Below are 14,750 nucleotides of genomic sequence, written 5' to 3' on the forward strand. Positions count from 1 at the left end.
CGAGAGTTCTTTACAATAAAACAATTACAAAGTAAAATAGAAATTCCAAAATGAAACGCTGAAAACAAAACGAAAACGTATTCTCCTACAAAATTCATGGTCATATCAAAGGAAAGATTTTAGCGCAATACGCTACTCAGATGTGGGTTGACGGACTTTGACGATTGCTATCACGTGTTATTAACCGGGACCGACGGCTTCTCGTGCAAAACTGTAATTGTTGCTTCAAAAGAACTATAAATGTTCCTGTCCTGAATAATCATCTGATGGGAATCGAACTAGTTACCTCGTGACACGTAATTGAACATTGCTGACTGCTCTATGCTGATTCCACAGATAAGAGTAAGAAATGATCAATGTTAGATCTCTATCTTGATTAACTGCTGTCACATTAAGATTAATGATCAGTGATAATAATTATTCTTACAGGTGTGACCTTACTCAATAAGTAACTATCTTGCAAAAACTTTTAACCAAAAGAAGGTTCATTTCTTCTTTTGGCCCGAAAGATTAATGAATGATAAAGACATGTTCAGCCACCTCTCCTCTCCACACACGCCGCCTTTCTCAAAGGGATCGAGAGGCGTAAGGGATAGAAACAACACGCTGCTATAATGTCGGTTGCTGGGCTTTGATCATCACCATCATCACCATAAACTCATTACACTACAGGGCACGGGTCTCCTCCCACAGTGAGAAGGCCGTTGTCCACCGGGCTTTATAGATTATTATTAACACATGTTAATGCTTTACTACTAACATCTATTGTGATCTCAAACCCGTCTGCCCAGCGCAATGATGCTGCTATAATGTCAGTTGCTGGGCTTTCATCATCACCATCATCATATAAACTCATTAACGATACACTACAGAGCACGGGTGAAGTGACCCACACTGAGAAAGGTAAGCCGTAGTCCACCGGGCTTTATAGATTATTATTAACACATGTTAATACTTTATTATTACCATCTATTGTGATATCAAACCCGTCTGCCCAGCGCGATGATCGTGGGCAAACCTTTCCTTTAGGTCGTTAATCCACCGCCCAGTTTCCAACTTCGTGCTGGTAATGGAAATTTTGAGGAGAAAAACCCAACATTAAGGGGAGAGTAGTGCCCCTTAAAGCTAATTTAATGATAATATGTTATTATGTATTATAAACTTGAGTATTATGGCTAAAAGCAATTCAAATTTTAAGATTTTTTTTAAATCAAAACCCCAGTTCACAAGATAACGTGTAAATAAATAGAAGTTTTTTTATAGACAAATAAACAGATTGTTTAACAAACCTGAAACTTGCATTGCAATCTTATTCTTCAAGGTTAAAAATCAAGGTAATCAATAAAAAAAAAATTTTTAAGTTCATGATTTAAGATTTCCCATAAAGAAATACTAAATTTTGTGTGAAGTTTTCTTTTATCCCTTCGAGCAATACAAAAAAATCCACTTATTTATTTATTGCGGTGGTGTCATATTGTGTAAAAATACTATAATGCTTAAGATTATGGCTCACTCTTCAATCTTATCATAACAAGAAATTGATTTCTCTGAAAATAATGATTGTCCAACAGTTTATCTAAAGTGTTTTGAATGAAGTATTTTCTATGGTTGCAAAGTTATATTTATCGTATCAAACTTCTGATTAAGTGATCGAATATCTCTATAGAGCCGAGTTAAGGTTAAGGTATAAAGAAGTGTCTTGATACAAAGAACGCCAAAATACTAGCCTGTACAGTGAAGGATAGACGCTGCATGATACTCAGTTCGAAGCTTTAGGTTATATTATAAAACAAATGAGCATTTAACTCATAATTGATGAAATAAACGTATACTAAAATAAACTAAATTGACAAGTTCAGAAATAGTACTATTATTTTCAAGGCTCGTGGTTTGAGAAAAACAATACTAGTTTTGATCTTTTTAGCCATTTTATTTTAGTTTAGACATTAGTTCAGGATTAAAAGAATGATCAATATCAGAATGATATCAAGCGTAGATTCACTAATAACTTTTCGGATTGCTGGGTTTAGGTACCATGCTTTTGGAAAAATGTGTTTGCTATGTAAATATGTCATAGTAAATAATCAATAGCAACTATTATTTATTAATCTGTAAAGCATTGGACGTTCTTAAATATTCCCTTATCGTTTTGATCTAACAAAAGATCCCCACACTATTCCTTTGAGTCACTTGCTGTCAACAATTTTACAATACAGAGTAATAATATAGTCAAAAAGTAAAATGCTCTCCTCGAGAGATGTTCACAATATGGACTACGCAGAATTGTAAAAAACGTTTTTATATGATGTGGTTAGAATTCCCTATTGTGTTTTTACCACGAATAAGCAAATATGAGACAGAATTTTCTTCAAAATCTTAGCTATTATATTTAACTATACCACATTTCTGTTTGAATTCACGTTAATATATCTCACAAACAAACCAAGAAGAGACCAAGTCCATAATTTTAAATATATCATTGAGTAACAATAGGTAAGCCTGTTTTTTTTCCACTACTAGTTAGTTTGCTGCCCCAGTGTGTTGCACGTCGATGCGCTTTAAAACTGCAATACACTTAGTATACTTGTATGTTCTAATAGAAAGTTTACGACCTTCAATTATGAAAGTACTAAAATGGAATTTATATGCTTTGTATTAAAGCTAAAATTAGATTACACTCTTCAAGCTCTCTTGGTGAAATAAAAAACAGGATTTCATAAATTGCGATTTTAAAACGACTAGTATAAGGTCTGTTTTATTTTGACGTTCCAACATTTCTTTACTTGAAAAGAACTTCAGACTGCGAGCACATAAATATTGTCATAATATATTTAATGCGTGGCCAAGGTTTCTAATGATACTGATGACAAGGGGAGAGTCGCTGTAGTAGCTTGTCTTCGTGCGGACTTCTGTATCGTGCGGTCAATAAAATAGTTCGCTACCATTGCTTGTATAACAAAAGACATAATTTCTAAACTATATGTAAAAAAAGTCTAGACGCGTAGTATTAAAACGCGTGGCAAAAATTTGATCACAAATTTATTAGTTTTTTAAAGCTAGCGACAAAAGTCAAGCCTACAAGATTGTATACCGCTGCAGAATTGTTAACTTTCCCACTAACACACTAATTCAAACGAATATTAAAACAGTCAAAGTGTGTCTGTTATTTGTTAGTTTGTTTATTACCTTCATACTGCTCAACATATATAGCTTGCACCCTAAAGTTTGTCTTGGGTTTTTTTTTTCCCGGATTCTTAAGTGCCGGGGAATTTAAGGATTATATAATCTTTGTTTCCCATACACAAAACGGCTAAATCAATCTTAGTGTAATTGAAAGACAGCATCCAGGAGACCGGTCTCACAATTTCTAACCCAGTAATACTAACAATCCCCCAGAAGTTTAAAAAAAACCGAAAAATTGCAATCGCAGTCGCGTGCAACGACTATTATTCTGTAATAGCTATCATATTTTAACTGGAAAAATGTTTGTGTGATGAACATTAATGTTTTTTAGTGTCTGGGTGTTTATCTGTATATTATAAGTATTTATTGTTTATTCATAAAAATATTCATCAGCTTTCTTAGTACCCATAGCACAAGCTATGCTTACTTTGGGGCTAGATGGCGACGTGTGTTTTGTCGTAGTAAGTTTATATCCCTACTAATATTATAAATGCGAAAGTAACTCTGTCTGTCTGTCTGTCTGTCTGTTACCTTTTCACGCCTAAACCGCTGAACCGATTTTGATGAATTTTGGTATAGAGATAGATGGAACCTTGGGAAAGGACATAGGGTACTTTTTATCCAGATCCCGATCCCGATCCCGGAATTATACGGGTGGAAACGCAGAGTGCAGTTGTGTATCGTATATCCCTACTAAATGAATTTTGGTATAGAGATAGATGGAACCTTGGAAAAGGACAAAGGCAACCTTTTATCCCGATCCCGTAATTATGCGAGTGATAGATAACGCAGGGTGCAGTTATGTATCGTATATGCCTACTAAATGAATTTTGGTATAGAGATAGATGGAACCTTGGGGAAAGACATAGACAGTCTGTCTGTTTCGTTTTCACGCCTAAACCGCTGAACCGATTTTGATGAATTTTGGTATAGAGATAGATGGAACCTTGGGAAAGGACATCTTTACTTTTTATCCCGATCCCGATCCCGGAATTATGCGGGTGAAAACGCGGGGTGCAGTTATGTATCGCATAATTCAAATACTCCTAGCCAGCTTTTAGAATACTTTCTGCCTGACATGTCCATCAGGCCCATCGGCCTATACACTATGAATGTGTAAGTGTGAATCGATAATTTTATCGATTCATTTTGTTTTTATTCCATGTGGATAGTATATTTTTTTTAACATTTAGTTTTAGTTTAGCAATTCGTTTTGTTTTTGTTTTATTTCATCCCGTGTCCCGGTCCTGTTGATGCGTAATCTTGACGCACCAAGAATGTGTAATGGCACACGTCTACAAATTACACACCTGGGACGCAATATTGTGAGAGCAATAATTATGACAGGAACAGCAAAGGGAGAAGAAATGTTAATTCCCCGTATTCCAATAATCCCTACCGATTGGCCATTCCAATTCAAAAGAGTACAATTTCCCCTGAAAGCAGCATTCGTTATGACGATAAACAAAGCTCAAGGACAGACACTCAAAGTAGCTGGTGTTCATTTAGAAAAAAACTGTTTCTCCCATGGGCAACTGTATGTGGCGTGCTCACGAGTATCGAGTCCACAAAACCTACATGTTTTGACCAAAGAAGGAAAAACAAAAAATGTCGTATACAAAAACGTATTAAACTAAGTTAAGTCAGGGATCAGGGTCAGGAAAAGTCTACCTATGTTAATCTCAATAATTCAATGTGCCGGCTTCATTAGAATCGTTTCATTATAGTTTCAGAGCCTATTCAGTCCAAACAAATTTACACGAAGTAGTAGTTCTACGCAGACGAAGTCGCGGGTAACAGCTAGTTAAAAATAAAAAAAAAATATATATTCTATATAAAAACTTTACCCTTCTACAGAGTTACCGCAACGGATAAGAAAAACATTAAAAGTATCGTATTTGCGGGCTCACAACTCTAGTAGGTATTTATAGTTGTTCATATTTATCAGATAGGTAGCTGTCTGATTATGTTTGACGTTTCTCATTTATAAGACAACCATTCGCATTCCTACGCCTTTTAAAGACAGTAACATGTAGTTTTAAGCGCAAAATGAATTTATTAGTGTTAGTTGTTGTGATTTTGAGTGTAACCGGATGTGAGAGCAAAGTTTTTACGCGATGCAGGCTGGCAACTGAGTTAATAAAGACAAAAAAAATAGAGAAAACCTTTTTGGGAAACTGTGAGTGTTTTAAACTCAAAGCGGATGACGATTAATTTAGGGTTCTATGAATGTATCCGTCTCGTTGGTCCAGTTGTTAGAATGTTCAGCAACGGGTCACGAGGTCCTGAGATCGATTCCCAGGTTGGACGAAAATATTTTAGGATTTATCGGATTTTTCTGTTCATAATTCGTAGTACCAGCACGGAGTAAGGAAATTGGCGGTATCCACCCACGTGACTCGTTGAGTACATTAAGGCCGGTCTTGGTTATTATTACTAAAATATTATAATTTGGCGTGGTGGGTCTATGCTCCCTTAAAAGGCTGATGATGATGATGATATAGATTAGGTAGCCGCTTATTTAGGTTGGCTTAAGCAAGTCAAAGTCTAACCGTAGGTCTTAGTAGGTAACTGGATAAGCTTATGTTTTCTTAGGTACAAATCTGACATTCAATACACCTCCGAGCATCTAAGAGCCACTTAAGTCACAGATACCGGGTATTATAACTAACACCTACTAATAATCGTCTTATAAGGGAACCAGGGCTTAAAGCCCTTGTCATTCTGAGAGACAGAGAGAGAGTATAGAGTCCACTAATACGCACTGGGCTAGCATGGTGGTCTGGGGCTTAAACCCTTCTCATGTGTGGGAGACCCGTGCCTTGTAGTGGGTTCATAATAAGTTGATATGATTTTTTATAATTACGATTTGAAGAGCGATCGATAGCAAGCGGTCCCAATAAATAGGTACCACACATAATCGAGCCCAACATATACCGCCCTTAGTTTTAGGTCAGTGTTAATAAAATTATCGTTCGTTATATCTGTAAATAAACATATACTATGCATGTTTGTTCACGTGGCTTTACCCGTGTTGATTACAGTCGTGTAACGTAATTAGAGTTCCCGGATTAACCCAATTGCAGTTCGCTTGCGGTGCGGCGAACTAAATACTTTGAGAGACTCGTTTTCAAAATTGTTTGATATGAACTATCTTAGCGTCTGAATTTATCATGTTAGTACCTACTAATTAAAAAGATCTTTTTACTTCAATTAATACATGTTTAACAAAAATACGTCGTGGTAATATTCTTATAATCTTATTAGCGCAACGCAACGGTGGTATGTAATTGTATGTTTATCAGTGGTTTATCGCAAATTCATCTGCGTTTTATTTTGAAAGCCTGCGAATCTCGTTTGTATTGTCGAGCTGCAGTAAGTTCAAGGGTTTTTTTTAAATATTGAAACTCTTTTATAACCGATTTGGTGCAGACGAAGATGCGTGGGTCAGCTAGTATTCTCATATAACTAAGTTTGTAAAATATGGAACACTCTCTTTCCACTCTTTTTTCCTTCTTTAAACCTTAAGTTTGCCCCTTATGAGTGGATTTCCTCCTGTGAAAGACGCGCACCAAAGATGAGGCTGGAAAAACAGACAGACATAGGTACATACAAAACTAATACCTACTTTAAAAAATGAGTGTTTGGTTCATGCTAAGAAGATATTCCATAATTATAGACCGACACTTTAATTTTATGTATGTTTACTTTATGATCTACCTAATAAGTAACCAGTTAAAATTCTCGTTATGACGTAGTCAAAAGTTGTTTTTCCTATTTATTGCATTCCACAGAACAAAAACAATGAATAAATCAGTAGCATAAAATCCATTGAATATTTTAAATAGTCGTTAAAATCTATTTGGTTAACGTAGAGTTTAATGTATTTGTAACAATGCGATTGTGTTGTTAAGTATTGGAGTCTGTTGACATTGACATTTCGATATGAGGTACGATTTCATTATTTTTGTAATCACTATGCGGTGTAGTCTGTTCACAGCGATCGTGACTTGCGTTTTATTTAATGCAGTTTATTTAAAAAGATTCGAAACTAGATGTAAACTAGTACGTGAGTTAGTTAAAGTGGGCCTTCCCCAACACTTGTTTCTAGGACAATGTGAGTATTGACCAATCTTTTATGTAGTGTTACTATTGTGTTTAACAGCGCTATACCTACTATGAAATGTAAATGTGATAATATGTAAAATGATTTAATATTTTGCAACAAAATTAAAATTCGAGTCATTTGAAATGGATTAATGTATGTCATAATTTAAAAGTTTTATTTTGCTACTAAAATTACTACTCGTTTATTTTAGAATTAACTAAATGTTTAAATAACTGTACTAATGTTATTAGTAGGACTTTTGGGTACTTTATAAGATGATCTGAACTCTTTGCATATCAAATCTGCAATTTTAACTGGTTGTAAGTGATGACATAGTATTTGATGGTATTGTGGTTACCTGTTAGGGATAAGTATTATAAACAGTTGTACCCTTCGCGGCATCCTACTAATACGTTACCGCTTAACGGCATGTCTATGTAAAAAAAAACAAGTCGTTTAGTTTTACGTTTAACGAAATGCATAAATATTTTTAAATAGATAATTTAAATAAATAATAAATAGAGACATGCAGCACTATGCACTTCTGCTTTACAATACTGAATATTATAGTCATGATACTGTAGTCATATAATGCAGTCTGTTTTCCTTATCCTAAGGTAGCCTGGCAGAGATAAGGCCGCCTTTTGTTTTCCGAATTCGGTCTCTGTTTTGTTTTTATTCTTCTTCTGTATTTTTGTGTAAAAATAAAGAGTATATATAAATAAATAAGTGATACGAACTGAAAACAAAGATAAAAATGTATATTTAATAATAAATACTAAAACATTTTTTTTGTCGATTATTGTAACAAAGAAACTGTCTATGCGAAATTAAATTATACCAATGTTTGAGTTATTAAAAGTACCTACAGTAGGCAATCTTAGCAAGAAGTTGGGGATTTTCCTACTCAGCGATAAAATCAAGTGTTTATTAATTACCAGTGAGTATAAGTACATCATCTATAAATAGAATGTAGCTTATCATTATTATTACATAAATCTTAACATTTATATATAATTATAATACATTATTTAATATATAAATGGATCGCCGTGACTGTCTCGCAAAAACTTTCGGTTACCTTCTTGTTTTGATTGCCGTAATACAAAGGTTATATAAGGAAAAAAATAGGAAGAACCCAAAGAGGCAATGATGATTTTAATATAAACCGTATGGGTATTGCCATTTCGCTTTACTTTTAATAGATAGAAGTTCAACAGATTTTCTTGTATAATTTAGTAGATCAATTAATTTACATTTTAAATTGAAAATGTTGGTAATTATACTCATTCATAACTATAGTTAATTACCTTTTTTTTGCTCGAAAAACAACAAAGTAGAAATTAATAAATACAAAGTCCTCTTCAATGTGCTACTATTGGGTTGAGACTTTCACTTTAATTCACATTTAAATATAAAAGTTATTTTGTAATGAACATTTAATAAGCTTTCGGGGTTAGCTTAAATTGCTGATGATGTGACATTGTGCAAGTTTCAAAACAGAGTTACGAACTTGATTATCTAACAGCTGTAGTGTGAGTAAAATGCATTTTTATCAATGCGCCAGTGCTGCCATCTTTGGGAATAACGGCTTGATTTTATTTACACAACATATTATTCGCAACTCTGGTGGAATGCCATCTTTATAAACAAAATACTCTTTCTTTAACTTCATACAACAAGGTTTTTGACCATAAATAGAATGAAAGGTTTTGCGTATATCTTTCGTACTTTCTTTTGTTACATTTTGGAACCTCTTAAATATCTTAAATTCGTTACTAATTCAAGTTATAATCTTATGTAGTATTTTATATTTTATAATCGTTAATTTTTAATCGTACCTACTTATAAATACTATGCGTTTTTATAAGGTCCGAATATTTGTTTCCTAAATCGCTTTGTCTTTTCTATTTATTTTTGTTGTGCACAGTGAACCATCATCATATTTATCACAAAAGTGGAACAGTCTTTTTAATCATGCTAGCTACTGCTGCTTCCTATAATAACCTAAAAATGCATAATATTTGTTATGGAAGCAATGAACAACTCAAAAGTTTAATTGAAGTTACAACTAAAATTATATCTAATTTACTGTATCATAGTATCACCATTTTTACAGACGGTAACATTATTTTGACAGTATACCCAACTATAACGCGTTAAATGATTAATGCCGTTTTTATAATTTTCCATAATTAAAGTCAACTTTGACTAACTAACTGGAGTAAGTGGAAAATGCATTTTTGTGGCGACATTTTCACTATTATGTTAAGCGTAGGCTTTTTGGTACTAATAGGCTATTTATTTTAACTTTCAGTTAAGACCATTGAAATCCTAGATTGAAAAATAAGAAATATCTTCAAACAATAAGGCTTTTGACTCAACTGGGACGGAACTATAGGGTGTTTAGAATTATTATCATTTTCATTATTAATATAATAAATTGGTTAAGATTTTATATTATATTGCTAATACGGTACGTTTTATATTGACAACAGGGGTGTGCCTCATAGAGAAAGTGAGCAACCGAGACACGAGAGCTTTGACAGTGTTATCAAGTGGAAAGAAGTCGTATGGCCTTTATCAGGTAGGTGAGTTTGTTTCTTTACTTACTTATAAAAACTTAAGGAAAAAATATGTGCGTGTTCTAGTGTACACACGTAAGAAGTGAAACATCTTTATTCGACATTAAAATCTCCACTTAAAATCATCGGTATTTTGTCATTATTGTTACCTAGTAAAGAGGCTGGAGGTGCCTTTTTACTCTTGTGTATAAAAACAATTAATGGTGAAGAAAATTAATTATATCGTCCAACTTTGGAGATAGATATAGTGCAACAATCAAAATTTTCATAACATTTTCCATTTACTTTTATTAATTAATTGTCTTTATCGGAGACGGATAAGGAACGGTAACAACTGTATTAGTTAAAACCTGTGTTACAGCTATTAACGCCCACCTCCGGGTTTGCTTTAATACAAAAAGACTATAACAATAAAAAAAAAATATTACAACTAACTAAAACAATACAACTTACAATTTTATAATGTACGTGTTCGCGTATGCGTACGTGTGCCACATGTGTGAGTGTGTGTGTGTGTGTGTGTGTGTGTGTGTGTGTGTGTGTGTGCTGTAAGTGTATGTGAGTGTGTGTGAGTGTTCGTGCGTGTATGTGCTTGTGTTACGTGGTTTTTGAGCATGTTTTGCAAGCAAGATCTGCAAATTTGGCATTGAGCCATACATAAATCACCAACTGCTGAACCTAGTGACCCATGAAAGTCAAAAGAAAGGAGAGAGAACAGTAAAATCTACCGATGAAGTTATAATGTTAACAACATCATTAGAATTATGATATATTCCTACACCTGCACTCGTGTTCAGCCGTATCCCTTTAAAAACCACAAACCTGAAAACTTTTTAATATGACGAGAAAAATGTAGTTTTGACCTTCATATGACGTAATGTGTTTTCTTTTACGAACATGAAGCTTCATTACGTAGATATGACAGGTACTCGTTAGTTGTTTGTTTTAAGCATAATATGTAACAGTGAAAGCATTTACCAAAATTTATAAAGCTTATAAATAAAAAAAAGTTTGTTTGTTTGTCCTTCTTTCACACCCAAGTAAATTGTTTGCATAGTTAATGCAAACAATTTACTTGGTTTTTGGCTTAGGGGTAGTTGACAGGACAAAGAGTGGCATAGACTTTTTATGACATGAACATAAACGGTTCCTACGGGATTTGTAAACAACTGTCATAAATGCGTACGAAGAACGCGGGCAATATATACTTTAAAATGTAAAGAATTTTTAAGAAGAAGAAGTATAATTGGAGTAAAAAATTGAAAAACTCATAAATATTTTGAGTTATTGGTTTTTCTGCAGTACTAAAGTTATCAATTGATTTATAAATAATTCAAGTTACGAAATGAATTAATTAAAAATGCCCATACATAGTATATACCTGTTTCCTATACGTTATAAAGCTTGGTAATTAATATACTAGAACATACGTAACTACTTATACCTAATCGTACATATGAAAAAAATACTTCGCATTGAAAATACTCAGGTGGCCAGATGACATTAGAAAAGTCGCAAGCCGATCACCACAAGCGCCAGAGCGATGCCAATAAATGCCGTGCGTTAATTTTCGTGCGTACCATTCTTCATATGCGCGAATGGAAGACGCTCCTTTACTCTTGGACTCATTTGTAGTAAATTTTTGTGAAAATTCATAGGGTTATATACCTGAAAGGTACCAACGGGATTATATTACAAAGCCTTCGTAGTCAGGTCGTCAGTCCGTCTGTCCTTGGTTCATCGATCATCGTGGTCTGTATCTTATGAAACGTAGAAGAGTTGTATTTCATTGAAGATGTAGTTCAATCACCGCTACAACAGCAAAATATATGTAAAACCCTTCGTGTGCAAGGCCAAGTTGCGCTTAGACCTTTTTTTTATTATTTTCAGATACCTAGTCGATGGTGTAGGGAAGGTAAAAAAGGCGGAGAATGTAATATAGCTTGTGAATGTAAGTACATTTCCGAGAGGGCATTAACACACTATTTTAATAATAATTAAAGTCAAGCTTAGACAGTCAAGTTAAGTCAGTCGCTCGTCTATAAACATAAAAAAAAGAGGCAGGCAGTAGTCATGAGCAGTCCACCCGAGTCTGATTTACGGATTGGTTAAAATTCCACGTCGTCTTCTCTCAATCACACTGCCATCTGCGATGCGATCGTCATCACCTATTGCAGTTCAGTTCGGACCTACGCCTACCAAGACTTATTGCTGCCTGACATAGCCTTGACTACGGCTCCTTAGGTATTAAGAAGCATCGTGCTCAAACAGCGCATCAAAATTAATTAGTCTACTAAGTAAAGTTATCGTATGAAACCCTTTATGGGGCAGTTTTCTTAAACTGCTTCTTTATAACTTAATAGCGATGATTCGTTTAACGTTTAAAGTACCATATTTTTATTACCAATTTTATGTTGGAAATTGTTACAATGTAGCGATTCAGTGAAGAAAATAACAGTTAAGTTAAACAGTAAATTAAATCCAAAGTTTAGAGCTAAAGTTATATTTAACGGCGCATTTTATGCTCTCCAAAGATTTCAGCTAGCCACGAGTTTATAACTGTAATATAAACATTTATGAAAGTTCTATAAAAATATTTTTGCTTTAAGGGCTAGACGAAGGATGAGAAAGGCTTAAATGTCATTCTTAACTCCCCGAAAATAAAAATAAATCTGCTTAACTTATCTTTTACTTTATACGTTATGAACATAGGTAATTAACATAACGCCTGATTTTGAGCACGATTTGATTCTGGCTATATTATGTTCGAGATTCATTGCCAAGATCTTAACCAATAAAGGAACGATGATCGAGATTTATGTCCTACATTTGACCGTTAGGTTAATTGGGTGTTAATATAACTATGCTGTGATATCACGCCTTGGAGCAGCTCGAAGGGGTGAGCTCTTGATACCTCGGCCCTATGGCCGAAGTCTTGTGCCCACATGTGGGACACGATTCAGATATGTAAGGATAATGGTATATGCATATATATTTAATGCCAACAGTGTTACTTGATGACGATATAAGAGACGACACGGAATGCGCAGTCACAATCTTCCACAGAGAAGGCTTCAAGTACTGGAACCAGTGGACAAACAGATGCAAGAATGATAACCACATCACCAATGAAATTTACAAGTTAGTACTTACTATGCGAACGCCAAATCAGAGTACAGTCGTCACCATCCCTCTCCTTCCCGCGTTTGTCCTACAGGGCGATAAAGGGAAAAAACATAGAACTAGGCAGCAGCAGTCCTGCCTACAGCTACAACTACGTGGTACTACTACAATCTACTGCGATAACCAACCGTCCTGCTTTGCGTCGTAATTATGAGCAAACCTTAGGAGAGACTTTAGGTCCAGCAGAGCACTATTTTAGGCTATTGTTGACTTATTTGTTGTTGGCAAAGTGTTATTTATATTGTTGACTTATTTATTTATTTATTTTATTTAAACTCTTTATTTGTTTACCACCACCAATGACCTCTGAATCAACTGAATTGATGTTAATAGTTAACTTATCATTAAAAAACAATATTTATAAAATTAGATATATACTCAAGAGTAGGTAAAACACTTTAATAATAATTGCTAAATTATATTAGAAAACTATTTATCCAAAAGTAATATTGGATTTATTTTACTGTAGTAATAATAATATTTCATCCTGAAATAATGGTATTTGTAAAACAATTCATAAGAAAACATCGTGAGGAAACCTGCCGGCTAAACAGTTCTCCATAATGTTCTCAACGGTGTGTGGACTCCACCAATCTGCACTGGGCCAGCGCGGTAGGCTACGGCCTTAACCCCTTCTCATTGTGGAAGAAGATCCGTGCCCTGTAGGTGGTCACTCACACAAATCAATATTATCATCATCAGGATATGATGGTGATTAGTAAGCTCATTATATGGTTAAGAGAACTCGTGAACTCGTCAGAATTTCATACACCTGTCCTTACTGTTCATTAGAATATTATTAAATGGATGACGTCATTACAATAATTTGATTACTACACTTTGGGTAATTTACGTTGTTTTAACTGAAGCAATGAATTGCTTGTTGACTCTGGTAATTACCTTGATCAACCATTAATTAATTACTGAAATAAATTGGTTTTTAAGTAAGGACTTTAAGCGAAATGAAATTTATAGATGTTTTATATTATTTTAATTTTTAGGTGTCCAGATCTTGTGTCACAGAGATCCATGGAAAGTCCAGATCGAGTTTCAGTGACTCATAGCGAAGCTTTGAGAGTCAAACGAAGGCTATCTAGGAAGGGAATGGAACGTTCTAGACTGTACAGCTATTACGGGTTGCCTTGGTTAGCGTAATAATTGTTATAGTAAAAATATTATTAAAATTATTTGTTTGATTCTTCATACCCTTAACTTTGAAATTATTCCATATTATGACGGTAGATGCATAACACTATGCTTTATTTTGATCTACCCGCACTTTGTGGTAGCCTCAAGCCGAGCTGTGGACTATTATAGGCTATTGTCGATGATGGAATGTAGATATTTATATATATTATGTTTCATCAATATACAACGTGTAACTGAACTACGAAATAATATTTAAGCCTGCATAAGTATATTTCATAAAGAATCACCCTGAAAAATATTAAATAAAAAGATCAAAATTTTTATTTTTCCATACAAGCGAATTCCAAACATTCTAAGTGTTTACTTATGACAACCTTATTAAAGATAAAAGACCGACACAGGCATAGTACCTCCGCTACGCGAGGCGTACCTAATAAGGCCTGTATCTGGTTAGTTTCAATTAACAATAGCAGTGGTTTACTCAAAAACTGTTAGCTTTTCGGTTTCACGGATAAATCTCAGTGACAGTACATAATGTACAG

The 14,750-nt window shown here is 34.2% G+C and overlaps 1 protein-coding gene across 3 annotated transcripts; it reads left to right on the forward strand.

Moving 5' to 3' along the window:
- Nucleotides 1–5,158: 5,158 nt before the first annotated feature.
- On the forward strand, nucleotides 5,159–14,240 carry LOC120625960 (lysozyme-like). Of its 3 annotated transcripts, none has more exons than XM_039893248.1 (5): nucleotides 5,159–5,362; nucleotides 9,790–9,878; nucleotides 11,767–11,827; nucleotides 12,885–13,017; nucleotides 14,061–14,240. In XM_039893248.1, exons 1-5 carry the CDS (start codon nucleotides 5,233–5,235, stop codon nucleotides 14,212–14,214), a joined length of 567 nt encoding a protein of 188 aa, XP_039749182.1. In that variant the 5' UTR covers nucleotides 5,159–5,232; the 3' UTR covers nucleotides 14,215–14,240. The 3 variants fall into 3 exon arrangements, with proteins under 3 accessions (XP_039749182.1, XP_039749176.1, XP_039749190.1); XM_039893242.1 differs by lacking the exon at nucleotides 5,159–5,362 and adding an exon at nucleotides 7,025–7,300; XM_039893256.1 differs by lacking the exon at nucleotides 5,159–5,362 and adding an exon at nucleotides 8,087–8,231.
- The last annotated feature ends 510 nt before the right edge of the window (nucleotides 14,241–14,750 follow it).

This window comes from Pararge aegeria, chromosome 1, assembly GCF_905163445.1.
Source record: "Pararge aegeria chromosome 1, ilParAegt1.1, whole genome shotgun sequence".
Taxonomy (NCBI): Eukaryota; Metazoa; Arthropoda; class Insecta; order Lepidoptera; family Nymphalidae; genus Pararge; species Pararge aegeria.